General features: G+C 40.7%; 1 protein-coding gene across 3 annotated transcripts in view; it reads left to right on the plus strand.

Moving 5' to 3' along the window:
- Positions 1-13,374, plus strand: part of dlg5a (discs, large homolog 5a (Drosophila)) — a 44,143-nt gene extending 30,769 nt beyond the window's left edge. For 2 of the 3 annotated variants that reach the window (XM_046069995.1, XM_046069996.1), the window contains exons 18-33: positions 89-233; positions 564-697; positions 815-904; positions 1,363-1,531; positions 3,245-3,407; positions 5,223-5,356; positions 6,442-6,606; positions 6,717-6,900; positions 7,736-7,884; positions 8,606-8,776; positions 9,446-9,636; positions 9,726-9,869; positions 10,082-10,209; positions 10,471-10,580; positions 11,121-11,230; positions 11,325-13,374. In XM_046069995.1, coding sequence (XP_045925951.1) covers positions 89-233; positions 564-697; positions 815-904; positions 1,363-1,531; positions 3,245-3,407; positions 5,223-5,356; positions 6,442-6,606; positions 6,717-6,900; positions 7,736-7,884; positions 8,606-8,776; positions 9,446-9,636; positions 9,726-9,869; positions 10,082-10,209; positions 10,471-10,580; positions 11,121-11,230; positions 11,325-11,428 — 2,291 coding nt within the window. In that variant the 3' untranslated portion in view covers positions 11,429-13,374. The remainder of the gene's footprint in view (positions 1-88; positions 234-563; positions 698-814; positions 905-1,362; positions 1,532-3,244; positions 3,408-5,222; positions 5,357-6,441; positions 6,607-6,716; positions 6,901-7,735; positions 7,885-8,605; positions 8,777-9,445; positions 9,637-9,725; positions 9,870-10,081; positions 10,210-10,470; positions 10,581-11,120; positions 11,231-11,324) is intronic. The other variant, XM_046069997.1, reaches the window with a different exon arrangement.
- Positions 13,375-15,200: the final 1,826 nt, after the last annotated feature.

The following is a 15,200-nucleotide window of genomic DNA, read 5'->3' on the forward strand; positions in this document are numbered from 1 at the left end:
TCAAATGCTTACACCCATACCCCTACATGCTTTCCCCATAATCTTACGACCCCCCCCCCCCCCCTCTAACATGGCGGTGCTCTGTCAGATTCAGCCCACCGGGGTCTTTCTCCTTGCCCCGCTGTGACGGCCGTGATGAGGAATCCAGTGTACACCGTGCGCAGTCACCGCGTTCATACCAGCAACTGTCCATCTGTCGCCTCCCAGATATGTCACCAGCACACACACACCAGGTTACCTCCTTTTCACACACCGTTTCCTTGACCTGTATTTTAAGACCAGAGGTTTACATTGAGGGTTCCTTAATTGTCAGTTCTAGTTACGATGACTAATGTTTTTTTTTTTATTAGCCAAAGGCAAAATCACATAATTGAATTTGGGTTAGGATAAAAATAATTTTCTACTGTTGCTTTGCCTTGATATTGTGCATTTGCAATTTAGCTCAGCCCATCAATTTAATTAGCTCTGAACTGTGAAATATTGTGCGTGTTCAAATAATTGTGTAAGCATTGTACGCATAATTAAATGAGTGTTTCCTAAGGCTTTGTTTTTTGTCTGTGCAGCCCACAACACCAGGGTCGTTTGAGCCTGGACCTGAGCCAGCAGAAGCGCACGAGTGACTACTCTGAATCCTCATCGTCCCGCAGCAGCAGAGCTTCACACGGTACAAACTCACTGCCCTCCAGCGCACGGCTCGGTCAGTCTGACACGCACGCACACACACACACATAGAGGTCACAGACTCAGTGTCCCTTTCTCTTTTCGGATATTACGTCACAACATTCATTTATGTATCATCTTGTCCCTGTGCCAGGTTCTTCCAATAATGTCCAGTACCGCACAGAGAGGATCAAAATCCCTTCCACTCCCCGCTACCCCCGCTCCATGCTGGGATCAGACAGAGGTACTGTGTTTACTTCAGTTAATGTGCATCTGTAGTGGTCAGATAATGTTCAGACACTAAGTCTACAGGCAGTTCAAAATCAAATTCCCAAAACCTACTCCCAAAGTTGTTTTAAACCATTTTTTTTGCATGAAGTGTTTCTAAGCTTCTTTGATTAAACTAAGCTTCCATACGCAGATATAGAACCCAAAAGCAACAAACTGCTGACAGATAGGTCTGGTGGCAATAGCATTATCAGAAATTAAATGTCAGGATATTTGTGAATGTGAGACGAGTAAGATGAGGTGTTTACTGACCTTTTCATAAAATCTCTATCACAGAATGGTGTGAAGTTGCACTTGTAATCAGATTTTAGTGTGTATTGCAGAAGTGTATTTTCACGTGAGATGATTGTGTCATCTTAGACTGCCAAACCCCCTTATTCTGTCTCTTTCTGCTCCTCTTCCACCTAAATCCAGGCTCCCTCTCGCACTCTGAGTGTAGCAGTCCCAGTCTAATCACGCCTCCACAGTCGCCACTCAATCTGGAGACATCCTCGTTTGCCAGCAGCCAATCACAAGGCTCCATTTCCACTTTACCTCGAATCTCGGTCAGCCCGGTGCCAATAGGAGAGCGCAGGAAAGACAGGTAAGACGGTAGTGAGTGTTCACAGATAAAAATTTTCAAGAAGCTGAATGGCATGTCTGCACTATTGTGATGCTGCTGACTGCAACAAATTTAGTTTGTTGACATATTTTTGATCAATTTCCTTATCTGTTTCAAAAATTTCTGTTGGCAAGTTGGAAGTTGTCTATCACAGCTGACCTGTTTAGAATATAAATCAGATGATTATTATCATCAGCGCAGCCTTTGATATATCACTGGGATTCTGAGAAAATGAGTGAATGATGGAGAGTGTAATTGTAAGGATCACTTCAGAAGCGAGTAAAATATGGCCTAGGCCTACCTTTAGGGATCCTCCTAGGCTATTTCAAAAGGCGTTGCCAGGCAACAGGTCTATCATGGTCAGAGCTGTGAAATCCATTGAAATTCAGATTGAAATCGTATTAAAACTTTGAAAATAATTTTATAGAATCCTCTTGCTGTTAGAAAGAAGCAGTGACCTGCCGGTATTTAATTTAATTTTATTCTTTCCTCCAACATTCCCATTTTGTATCACCGACACCTTTCAGTCTTTTACAGTTACTGTCTCTGTATTATATCTGTCCTCCATTCTCCTCTTTATCTTCCTCCCACCTCTCTGCAACCTCCGGCTTCCAGATCTCTTTACCGTAACCGATCTTTTCTAAGGATTCCTCTGGCTGCAAGGCCGAGGTTCTCCTCTCTCAGGAGCCTCAGGTTCGTTCTCCCGCACAGTGCTACAAACAAGGGAATGCCCCCACCCTTCCCCCAAGTTCACGTCGTTCACATCGCTTCAGTGCAGTTGGGTAGATAATATAAAGGGGAACAATACATTTGTGCAGTTCATATGCAATACATGGAATGTAAAAGGAAAATTTGTGATGTTTTTCACAAGCCACAAGAACGCGGATTAATTTTCAGATAGCTAGTTCTTTGCATGCTGCGACATTGGTGCCTTAGGAAACAGATAGACCTGATTAGCTACACTTGGTGAACTTCAAAGGTTCAGTGTTATGTTTACATGTCTGCGCTTGTCTCCCTCCATGTCGGAAAACCCACTTGAATCTCAGATATCGCATGCAGTATCCATTCCCTGTGATGACGACATGGTCAAGATGCATGCGTGTATTTCGGCCTTGAGCCAAGTCACCCTTTAGTGTGCAGTATGTATGTTATGTAATGGTAGTATTATTCAGCCGCGAGCTTCTGGGTCATGGTCTTGTTTGTACACCACCACTCTGTTTACCCCTGTCTCTGGCTGCCAATCCATTCCTCTTATCTGCCTTCACAGAATTGTATGCCATGTCCAAAGCCAACATGTTATGAAGACACACAACGTTCATGCAAATCCCCTTCATGTGATGGGATTTCGCTTGCTTGTGCTGTTATGATGTTGCACACAGTGTCTTTGTACTCTAAACCTGTCCAGTTTCTTCTGTAAGCCAGGTGTAAAGTGCCGCTCTGGAGAGTTGATCAGTTGACAATCCTGGGGGGGTTCTTGAACACAACTCAAGTGTTTCTATTGATAATGTTTGGACCAGATATGATTTTGTGTGACTAATGCTAAAACCTGTGTAGCAAGTGACTCTCCAGAGCAGTAAATAAGTTGGTCAGTCAAACTGTGACTTCACCTCATCCTCTCAACCTGCTCCTGTGTGGTATCCTGTAACTGAATGTATTGGATGCCATTCATTTATACACATTCCTCTTTCCCACCAGGCCATACTTGGAGGAACCCCGCAATGTTATTGTGCACAAAGGTGCGGAGCCTCTGGGCATCTCCATCGTCAGCGGGGAGAACGGGGGGATCTTTGTCTCTAAAGTTACTGGAGGTAGCATCGCCCACCAGGCAGGATTGGAGTATGGAGACCAATTACTGGAGGTATGAACAGCTTACTGTTTGTCAAAAAGGTTATATCTTTAAGCTGCATAAGTAAGAATGCATTTTCAGATGCCTGTCATGGAGCTGAACAATACAGGAGCAGGCAAATACTGATACTACTAATATATGGTTGCTCACAAACGCTTAGTGTGTGTATGTGTGTGTATGTATATATATATAGATAGATAGATAGTGACTTCACTTCTTGGAAGACTGTATTCATTAAAGTTGTCACAGTTCCCAGTATTTTAATACTTGCTGAAATGTATTCACTGAAAGAGTATTTTCATTACATATAAAATGGCTGCGCAAGCTGAAATTCTGTTGCAATCTTACATTAAGAGGGCACATACTGCTCCTGTGGATGGTACATACAGTAGTTTGAGTAGTTAAGAGAGAGAAAAAACTGAGTAGGAATGTGTTTTTAATTTATCCTACCAAAACTTTGCAGAGACTTAGTTGCCTCTTACCCTTCTTTTGGCAGTGCTAATGCCTGTCACTCTCGTTAAAAAAACCTTGCCATGATCTAATTGGCCTGCTCCTGAAAAGTGTACACATTTTACAGTAATCCGAGAACATGGGGGTTTAAATATACAAATGAGTTTCTAAACAAGACATTTAAAGTTCAAAGAGATAAAATGAATGTAGACCTTCTTGTCAGTGGTGCAACGATGACATCCCCTTGTCCGTAACTCTGTTCAGTGTAAAGATGATGTGTTGTGACTCAGGTGCATCACGTAGATGAAACAAAAAAGTCATAAATATGAATGAGTGACTTTACATAACCACAACTAAGCATTCATTGCTTTAGCACTTCTGAATTGCAAATAGGACTCCAGATGTTGCATGGCAAATAATTTCTGGTCTCTTTACAGAACAGAGTATGCACTCTTCTTTTTCCCTCTCCTTTATTGAGTTATATACCTTTTTTGTGCATATAATAGGTTTACAAAGTGAAAAATCCCAACGTCCAGCCCAAAGGGAGTTCCCATCTCCCACAGAATTCACTGCTCTGAACTGCTTGAATACAGCTCATTTGTAGTCCAGCCGTTTCCCTTTCATCCCTGTGACGTCACAGGGATGAAAGCGGCTAGTCCGACACGCCCTCAAAAACCGGTGGAAAAACAGCGAGCTGCAGCACACACCTCTCCTCTCCCTTCCAAACACTAGCTACCTTCCAGTCAGTCAATGGACATAAAGTTGTTACTGTGATGTAGAGACAGAGCTTGGTTATAACTTTATGGGTGAAAGATACATTTGTTACAGATTAATAACTCACCACTCTGAAACTCTTGTTCCAGTCTATGTTGCCAAGCTGGTCGGCAACATGTACACAAAGCCGTGTTTACCGGCTCCTCATTGGCCCAATCAATCATTCTGATTCGCTAATAGTCCTTAACTGGGAATTGCGTGTGTGCAACTCCCAACAAACATCATTTAGAGACAAGATGTATCACTCCATAGCTAAAATGAAGCGTTCAACACACAGGGTGAAAAGAGGAGCTGCAGCAATGTGCAGTATGACGAAAATATGGTGTTTTTTTTAAAATTAAACCATGTAAACCTGTTCTGGTACAACCCATAAATAGGATTATGAACCTGAAAATGAGCATAATACCACCTCTTTAAGGTTTGGAAAATGGGTTTTAAAATGAATGCTCTGTCTTCTCTCATGAGTATATTCTCCGCCAATTACTACCAATGACCTAAAACCCTTAATAGAGGGGCCACATACTGTGTTCATATCTTTCTTCTTTTAGTAACCCCATCTCTCCTAAAACTTTCTCCCTAATCACGCTTTTCTTACTTTTTTAGTACAATGGCATCAACTTGCGGAACGCCACGGAGCAGCAAGCTCGTCTAATCATTGGCCAGCAGTGTGACACCATCACCATTATGGCCCAGTACAATCCACACATGTACCAACTGGGTAACCACTCTCGCTCCAGGTAACATGGTGTTTCTTGTAGAATTGTCTACAGATGTTCAGTGTGGGGTTAGTTTGGGGTTAGTATGGCTGATTTGTGAGTCGTTTACAGTAAATGTTTCAGTTTTAAGAATGACATGGATATTTATATTTAATGTGGCCAGTTCTCTAAATGCATTTGGATTTTTTTTTCTCTTTTTTTGGGAGCAGTGAGACCCGATGATAAATTTTCATTGCATTTGCACTTTTTTTTTTAGCTGAATGAACATAAAGGAATCTCTGAAACAGCAGTTGTTCACCCAGGTGCCAAGAATAAAGATGTAATTAATTGTAAAGCTGTTCATCTTTAAATATTCACGATATGCATGATGGAGTCCATCGGATACTAGAATTGGGAGTCTAATACTGATACGTTAGAGTTTAAAATAACTTCATCTTATATCTATCATTAATTTCTTTATTCTAACTCATAAAATATATATTTGCTAAGAATATATAAATTTTTTGTTATTTGATTATTCAGGCCTCTCTGGTGGACAAACTATGAACTATGTAGTAGTGACATGGTCAACTGACCTATAAAATGCCTTCAGCATTTCTGTACTTTTTGTTTATTTAAAGGTTACAGTGCACATTAATCAACATTTGCATGTAACAGCATCAGTGTAAATGTGCTGGGGTAAGCTGAACAGCTAATTTGCCCCCGTAGTCCCCCCAGTTTCTTATGAACAATTTCCAACTTTGAGAACGTACACACAGTGAGGTGCAGACCAGTGTGAGCTTCAGTGTAGGTCTATTAAAATTAAAATGCATTGCACAGCTCTTCTTCACTACACTATGCTTTATTCAGCTGAATAAAACATGATGTACTGAAGAAGAGATGACGGCTTGTTTTTAATTTTTTTTTACCCATCGGGCACCAACAGCTAACTGTGTGCTCAGAGAGACTTTACATAGCTCTAGAAAAGCACAGAACAAGGGAGCACATGTAAAAACTTGGACTCTTATTGATTATATTAAGACAAAGAATGGTTACAGTATAACAAAACTCTGAACTATGTTATGCGTGTACTTCCTGTTTTTAATGCAACCTCTTGATTGCTGCAGCTCCCGTCTGGAGCCGGTCAGTACTCCGTCAACTCCTCAGGGGAGCGGAACCGCCACCCCCGACAATCACTCCACCATTGATACACTCAGCGAACAGGACGAGGGCACGCTCACTCCCTCCTCCAAGCAGACCACACCTACTACTAGCCCTAACAATTTCATCAGGTAAACCTGTACACAAACATTTATTTAATAATAAGTTGGGTGTGAGACAAACAGTCGTCCATAGCAGTACTCTTCAGTAACCTTCTAACAGACCACTTGTCCTCCTCTAGAATGCCATCTGATGGCAGCAGGAAGGTGTGTGAGCCACGGCTTGTGACGGTACGCAGGCCTGGGGTGGAGGTGGGAGTCACACTCTGCGGAGGGAACGTACGGGGCGTCTACATAGAGGGCCTGGATGAGGATAGTCCTGCGAGAGGCCCTGATGGACTGCTTCCTGGGGACCTTATTCTGGAGGTGTAGACTGACACACACACACATGCATAGATATACAATCTGTTGCCTAGGAATTTCATTATGTACAGTATGTAAGGAGACTTACATGTAATGCAGTTAAGCAACTGCCCAATGTACTTTGCAAAAAAATATGCTTTTATTTTTATTATTTTATTTTATTCACAATGCGTTGAGTACATAGAGCATTTTTATTCAGTCCAGTGTGTTGCTGTAGAGACAGATCTTTATAAGTAGAAGTTTTATTAGTTTCACAAATAGGACAGCTGTAGAGTTTTTGAAAACCGTAAGGAGTAGTAGGTGTGATATCTGTTTCTTTGGAGTAATCTCAAAATGAAACTCTTACAAGATGATGCAAAGCTTTGTGTTCTGTTACTTTAGACTCAAGCACTGCTAGAAGGCGCTGCCATTTCTACCCTGCCTGACATTGTTCTTCATTGATCTTCACCCTATCTGCATTCTCCCTCACTCCCCGTTGGTGATCTATCCAGAGCACAACAAACTCATAATAGACAATTCCTGGCATGCTCTCACTTAGCTCTCTGCCTGCTATCTGAATTGCCATGCAGCTTTGTCATCAGGCCGCACAGCATCGGCCTGTCCTCCAATCTCCCATCCTGTTTGTTTTCTTCCCTTATACATGGCACAAATCAATACTGCTACACTTTGATACAGCTGTAAGATTGAAGGAAATCTAAGTGTTTACAAGTGGAATCTGCACGGCAAATGATTTACCAAGATGAGTGTAAACGCTCAACAAATGTATCTGCCCCTCACCCTGAGTGTCTTATTTTTCATGTTTTTTTTATTTCCCTTTCTCATCACTTCTGTCTTTCAGTACAACTTGGTGAATATGAAGAATAAGACGGCAGAAGAGGTGTATGTTGAGATGCTGAAGCCTGCGGAGACGGTCACTTTCAAGGTGCAGCATCGGCCAGATGACTTCAGCTTGCTCAAAGATGTCCCTGGAGATGCCTTTTATATTAGGTACATACATAAATACACATTACACGTGCTAACAGATAATTATTGTCCTTTTATGTGTTACAACTCTCTAAAAGGACCACACTGATTTCCCCCCAGCAGCCTCATCTCTGTCCATGCTGCTATATATAGAACTCATCACTTCAGCGCCCCTTGGACAAGCTGGAATCTTTCTCATCTAACCAATTATGTCCCAGTTCCACTGTGTGACTGCAATGATGCTAATCACACCACAAATTTAGGTTATCTAATCTCTCTACTCACCAGACCCATCACTGCATCCATTTTAGTGCTCAGAGTTTTCCAGGCCATTAGCAATACATTGTATACGGATGGAAAATGAAGCACTAAAATAGTCACGTTTTATTGTTGGGAGTCTGTCAGGGTGTGTTTCCGCAGCTGCCGCAGTCACTTGTCATATAGGCAAGTGGGCTTGTGATGTCATCCGCAGTAAATACACTCAGTCTGCCTGGCTGTCAGAGATAGGCTGCTCGGCAATGACTTATGAGACTCCAACAGAAGGCAAGCAATGCCTATACTGTCAATAGATTTCTCTGCAGTTCCTATCTTCTCCTTCTATCTCTCTGATCCTTTCTCTTGTTCTCGTCAAAGCTTTCTTGTCCGATACCTCACCTCCTCTCTCACTTAATCAACCTTATGCCCTCCCTAGGTCTGCCCAGCTCTTCATAACTCCTTATCTATCTTTGTCTCTCCCTCCCACCAGAGCACTTTACGATCGGGTTGGGGAGGCCGAGGGAGACCTCAGTTTTAAGAAGGATGACATCCTGTATGTTGATGAGTCTTTACCAAAGGGCAGCTTTGGAACCTGGATGGCCTGGCAGCTAGATGAGAACGCACAACAGATCCAGAGGGGCCAGATCCCCAGCAAATACATGTGGGTGGAGAATGCAATGCACACTTAAACACATCCATTTTTGAGCTAGCGGACAGTTTATCACAGCTGTGACAACAATCTACGCCACACTGCTACAATGTAGGAATCCTATGTAATGTCACTTCTCTTCCATATGTTGTGGACTGTCATTTTGCACATGAGGCACTGTCCTCCAGTCCTCTTATTGTGTGTCTTTGTATCCTTTTATTGTGTGTCTTTTTAGACATTCATTGATGTTACTAAACAAAATGTTTTAGTTTAAAACATTTATTTTTTATGTTACTTGGCCTATACAGAAATTCCGATTGTGTGTTTGTACCCACTGTTACTGATTACTAGAACAATGAATTCTAAACAAATGTGAAATAATATTTTTAATAACTGAACTCCTATAGTGGAGCCTGGAGTCTACAATAAGGATTAGTTATTTCATCCATCCAACCCCTACTCAGATCTACATGCCTAACCTAAACCTTTGCTCTAACCTTAGTGCAACAAATTGTCTGTTGACATCTGTAAAACAATCCTCACAAGTGAAAATGTTGTTGTTTTTGAAATCTTCTCAGGCTTAAATGTCCCTGAAACCGTAAACACAAGTCTTACTTGTATACACTGATACCTGCGCAGCCCTTTTCTGTGTTGATCCTTTTTTGTTGTTGTTGTTTGTAGGATGGACCAAGAGTTTTACCGCAGACACAGTGTGACAGAAATGAAGGAAGACTCTGGTAAGACTCTCTCTGCAGCGGCCCGCAGATCCTTCTTCAGGAGGAAACAGAAACACAAACGCAGCAGCTCCAAAGACAGCAAAGAGATGGTGGCTCTGGACACCATCAGCACAGACTCCATCCCCTTCCTAGATGGTGAGAATAAAAGTTTTGATGATTTGGATAAAAACGACAACGTGCTGTTGGAAAGGATGTTTGACTGATCTGTGTGTACTCCGCATCAGACTGTGTGAGCCTGGCGTACCAGCGGGTCCAGAAGGTGGAGTGCACTTCTCCCCGACCGGTACTCATCCTTGGGCCGCTCACTGACGCTGTCAAGGAGATGCTGGTCAAAGAGTCTCCGGGGAAGTTCTGCAGATGTGTACTGGGTGAGTTCATCCTACAAATCAGTGTAATAAACAGTGCATCCAGATTCTTAATAGTTGCAAATAAGACTTTAGAGTTGAAGAGATGGGAGGGTTTGTTTGTATGGTAGTTAGGAAAAATCGGATTTGTTTATACCCCAACTTTGAGGAATATCCATGCTTTCTCCTAAATGGCAATTTTCTTTACTCATTCACTGTTTCTGTCATGTCTGCAGAGGTAATGAAAGCATCCCAGCAAGCCATCGAGCGGGGCGTCAAAGACTGCCTCTTCATCGACTACAAGCGCAGGAGTGGCCATTTTGATGTGACCACTGTTGCTTCTATAAAGGAAATAACAGATAAGGTATTACTCAGTGCTTTTTCTTTCTCATAAGATTTTATCAGGGAAGATAAAGTGGGTTCAGTTTGTCTTTTTATCTCTGCGTTTGCTCAAGATAAGCTATCACTATTGCAGCGCTTTAATCTTACTGTAGATATCAATGAATGAAAAGCAAGATTCCTGCTTGTAACAGCAAGTGTTAATCATCGCCAAGCCTATTTGAAACAGTGTTTTGGATTATTTTATCTGTTTAAAGTGATGTTCTGTTTTCTTCTTTGGATACAGGGCTGTCACTGTTTGCTGGACATTGCCCCGCATGCCATCGAAAGGCTCCACAGCGTTCACATTTATCCAATTGTTGTCTTCGTTCGTTACAAAAATGCCAAGCAGATCAAGTAAGTAGCAGTGTGTTTTCTAATACAAATTAGGACACACAAAGATCCCCTCCCTTGTTACTTTCTTTGAACCACATACACTGTCCTGTGTGGGTGGGTGGGTGGATGGATGGATGGATGGATGGATGGATGAGATTAAGCCTTCACACTCCCCATCCCAACATGAACCCTTTGCCGCGTCTGTCAAAGCGCCACACCCCACCACAAACTCTTGCATAATCCTTAACAGCTGCTTTAACATGCCATTGTTTTTCTTTTTTTGGTATTTCTTGTATGTTTATAATTGTTTGCCAGGATTCATCAGATGCATATTGAATATAAGTACCTCAATATATGTTAACAATAGACATTGTTTTCCTATATTCCAGAAAAGCCCTCACTGGCAAAATAAGTAACAAGAGTTCTAAATCTGTGTAGATACTTTTATTAGTTAAGTATTAGAAGCTCTAAATGATTGCAAACTTACTTAGATACAATCAGAAAGCAAGAAAGATAAATGGTCACTGTGATCTGCGTGACTATCACCGTGTTTCTTCACAGGGAGCAGAAAGATCCGGTTTATCTGCGGGAAAAAGTATCTCAAAAACATTCCAAGGAGCAATATGAAAGTGCGCAGAAGATAGAGCAAGAGTACAGCAAATTCTTCACAGGTTTGTATGCAATCCAAATGTGCCCTTGATGTGTCAGTCAGTACTTTTGTAGCACTGTGATAAATGTTTATAATGAGTCAATTTTTCTTTGCAGGTATTGTCCAAGGCGGCAGCCTCCCTTACATTTGCACTCAGATCATGACTATAGTTGATCAAGAACAAAGTAAAGTCCTGTGGACTCCACTTGGCTGCCCCTAGAGGTGACCAGCTGCCACTACAGCTATCTGCGGCTCTCATCTCCATTCCCCAAACACTAATGAACCCTTTCACACTATACAAATAGGTACACTACAGCAAACTAGTTATGTAAATTATTGATACTTTTTTTTATTTTGTCTTTTGTTATCATTTTTAATCAAAGCCTCCTTTTGTTTGTTATGAACTCCGGAGCACGTTAGTAGCACTGGATCGCAACATTAAAGTTCATTCAGACTTCCCTAAGGGTTTCTGGTTGTGTAATTGTAATGCTGCATTGTAAGTGTTCGTTGACAGTAAAAAGACAAGTCTGACTATTGGTGTTCAATATTTGCTCCCCCTGTGTACACAAACTGCAACACTAATGAAGTTCAGCCACCCCTGACCCACCTGTGTACCAGATGACATTTGTGGTTTCCCTACAATTATGCACCCATTTGATGACGACTGACAACTTATTGTGTGTTTGTTGTTGTGCGTGTGTGTGTGTGTGTGAGAGAGAGAGAGAGAGAGAGGGGGCAAGAAAGAAAACATTGAGACAGTTGTTCACAATCGTAATGACAATTTCAGATGAGATGAATCATGGTTGTTAGCATGAATACGGTTCTATAGAAATGGATTGCCAGGCTCAGACATCACATTCCTCGCTGTCATCACAAAAGTTTGTTTCATCAAGTATGTAGCTGTGGTCTTAATGAACCTGACGGCCATGAAAACTCAAAACCCATCGATGTTTGCTCTATGCATTGTGTTTCTATAGTAGCTGGGTGTACAGTTTATGGGCCTTTCGGAAGTGCCTTCGGAGAAGAAGCCTGATCTGAAACCAGCCCCTGGTCACTTAGCCAGAACTTTGAGAGGACTTTCGAAAGTTTCTCTTCAAAATCCAATGCATCCTTTCACCCGTCATGGACTAGATGATTTAGGGGCTCATTTGAGACCAGTATTGTGTAGAGCGTGTGACATTGGTGAGGTTTTGAGGGTAGGCCGAAGCGGCGGCCAACTCCTCAGAATGCACTCCAGGGCTAGACAGACCACTGTGTAACTATCATTCTATCTCTTAAACATATATTTAACAACAGTATAGAGTATAACAAATACAGTATGCAGATACAGCTGAAAAAAAGCAAATATATATAAATATATATTACATGTATTTTCACTAGGTCACACGCCTAGGAACGTCTGACAGTCAAGTCATGAATTAGCAGGTATTAGCATGTTTTTTGTTTTTTAAAGATTTTTTTGTGTGGTTGGTTGTCAGTCACTTATTGATGTACTCATTAAAAGAGACACTATGAAGCAAAATTTGCAGGGTAATATCTTAAAGGATTTTCCTCTGATCTGTTTAAATGTTAGTGACTTTTCATTGTTATTTAATTGTATTTTTTATTTAGGAGGCAAACAATATTGACAAATATTCTGCCCTTCCTTGAAAACCATATCCTGTATCTTTATTGTGCCAAAATCCACTAAGGCAACTTTATCCTTTTTATTTCTGTTTTGCACTTGTTTATCTGTTAACCTTAAACATATAACTGTTCCTAGGTTTCCAGTAGACTATGAATAGGTACTATAATTTCTACTGTAACTAATTCACCTTTTTATCTCTTACATCAGTTCCTTACATTTCATTGATGGCCTTTTATTCTTGATTAGAAAAAAGGACCACTTCTTATTTGAATTATTAAAAAGGGATCTATTCTTGCACAGTTTTTTCAAAGGAAAGTTTGACTATTGGGCTAAAAGAGTTAGCAGAAGCAAACTGTAACGTTACTATTTTTCTGAGTAGATAGCATATGTTAGAGAGAGCGGGATACAACGTGAAGTGGTTGTATTTTTAGAAAGGGTCTAGATGCCAGGTACTGATTGAACTCTTCTTTTATTAAAAAGAATGTGATTTGTATGTTGAGACATTAACATGAGAATAAAACTCATTTTCTGTATCACAACATGGACTCAGTCTGGCTTGTTGTTACTCATTATAACATTTTCTCCTGCTCTAATACTGACAAAAATCTAATGCTTTAATTTGCATTTTTCTCCTCATACTGGGTTTGATAACCACTTTATCAAGGATTGTTTATGCAATGCCTAAGAACAAAATGCTAAAAAACATGTTGCTCTGCCTTTTTATTGAGCTTATGTTTTAAAGAAGTGGATGAAAGCAGGGCTGAAAGCAAAAATTATGTGTTAATGTCTCGCTGAAATGTGACGACATCCTTCAGTGATCTGTGAGGATGAAAGTAAATCCATTTTGCTGAAAGCTGCGGCAAATGAAAAAGTGGCGGATTAAGTGGCCATCAATTTCTCAGTTGAGATAAGGTAGTGTAACAATATCTGCCAGGATCTCACAGCGATAAAGACGTGGCCTTGCCTCAGCATTAAAGCAGCAGCTGCACTCTTGGGTTGATATACACTTTTTAAATACACTGTGACTCTATTCGTTCTTCAGCAGCCCTACAGTCATGCATCATGTTTTGCAGTTTGATGGTCACAGGTCAGTGTGTGTTGCCCTTACACTAGAACATTAAATCTATCATGGCCAATAAGCTTGTTTCTTAGAAAGAAATGGTTAATTATCTTGACCATATAAAGGTATACTGTGTGAGTCATTTAAGTAACTTTATCTAATCAGGTAGTCTTAATGAGATCAAAATCTCGTTAAGAAGACATGCCTGTCAAGCGAGGTTTATATTTAATACCATGTAGACCCATATTTATCAAACTGCTAAAATATTTTTTTTTACTTAAGGTAAAAATCTGGCAGTTTTTTTATTAGCCTTATTTGATTTGAATGTTTGATAGGATGTTACACCACATTTCCTTTTTTTTTTTTCTATTATCAGGGGTGCAAACCACACCATTGTAGCTGGCATTATTTTGTGTGCACTCACTATACATGCATTCTTCAGTTATTGTGGTACTAAATCATCTTTATCGTATGATTTCTCTGATGTACACTGTCTGCCAGCAGCAGAATGTCTTTCCTGCTCCAGTTTAGTTTCCTTTTTGTTTCATTGTCGGACAACTTTCTATTATTTAATCACCATTTACATTTTATAAACAATTTCCTGGAAATATTAGGGAACTTGCATATACACAAAGAATGTTGTCATGTCATAAATTAATCAAAAGCTTAATGTATTTTCTTTAAGAATGCAGAATGAACAATATGGCAGATGCAGGGTGAAATAATGTCTCTTATTGGCTATTTCAATGTCGGAACATGCAACATAGTTACATAGTTACCTTCGGCTGTAAAAAAATAAAAAATAAAAAAAGACTCCTAAGCTGGCACTCATAAATGTAATTCTTAAAAGTTTGACAAATATATGCCAGGGCTTAGGAACATGATAAACATACATTGGGCCTACACTCCAAGAAAAATGTGTATTTCTGCAGCATTATATGAGAGTTGTTTTCCATGCAATTGGACAGACCGTAGTGACACCAGATCTTGCTGGTTGATTGGGTGCCTCTCGCTTGAGGCCGTTTTCTCCGAGCTCTGCATCCGGGGTCATGTGGTCTTCTAGCCAATAATGTCACAGTGAATGACTCCCCTCCAGTGCCTTTCAGGTTCATTGGGGCAAGAGAGCACCCAGTGTCTCCAAACATCCAGCATATCTAATGCCTCAAACTGCCTGCCATTCAGGCCTTATAGTTCCACAATGGTGAGAACATTTGCTCTTTCAAAAAGCCACTGTGATGTTACTTTATGTTCTCCAGGGAATGTCCCTTAAAGTTTTGGTCACTAATTACTTTACACCACATTTGA

Source organism: Micropterus dolomieu, linkage group LG15, assembly GCF_021292245.1.
Source record: "Micropterus dolomieu isolate WLL.071019.BEF.003 ecotype Adirondacks linkage group LG15, ASM2129224v1, whole genome shotgun sequence".
In the NCBI taxonomy this organism is placed as follows: domain Eukaryota; kingdom Metazoa; phylum Chordata; class Actinopteri; order Centrarchiformes; family Centrarchidae; genus Micropterus; species Micropterus dolomieu.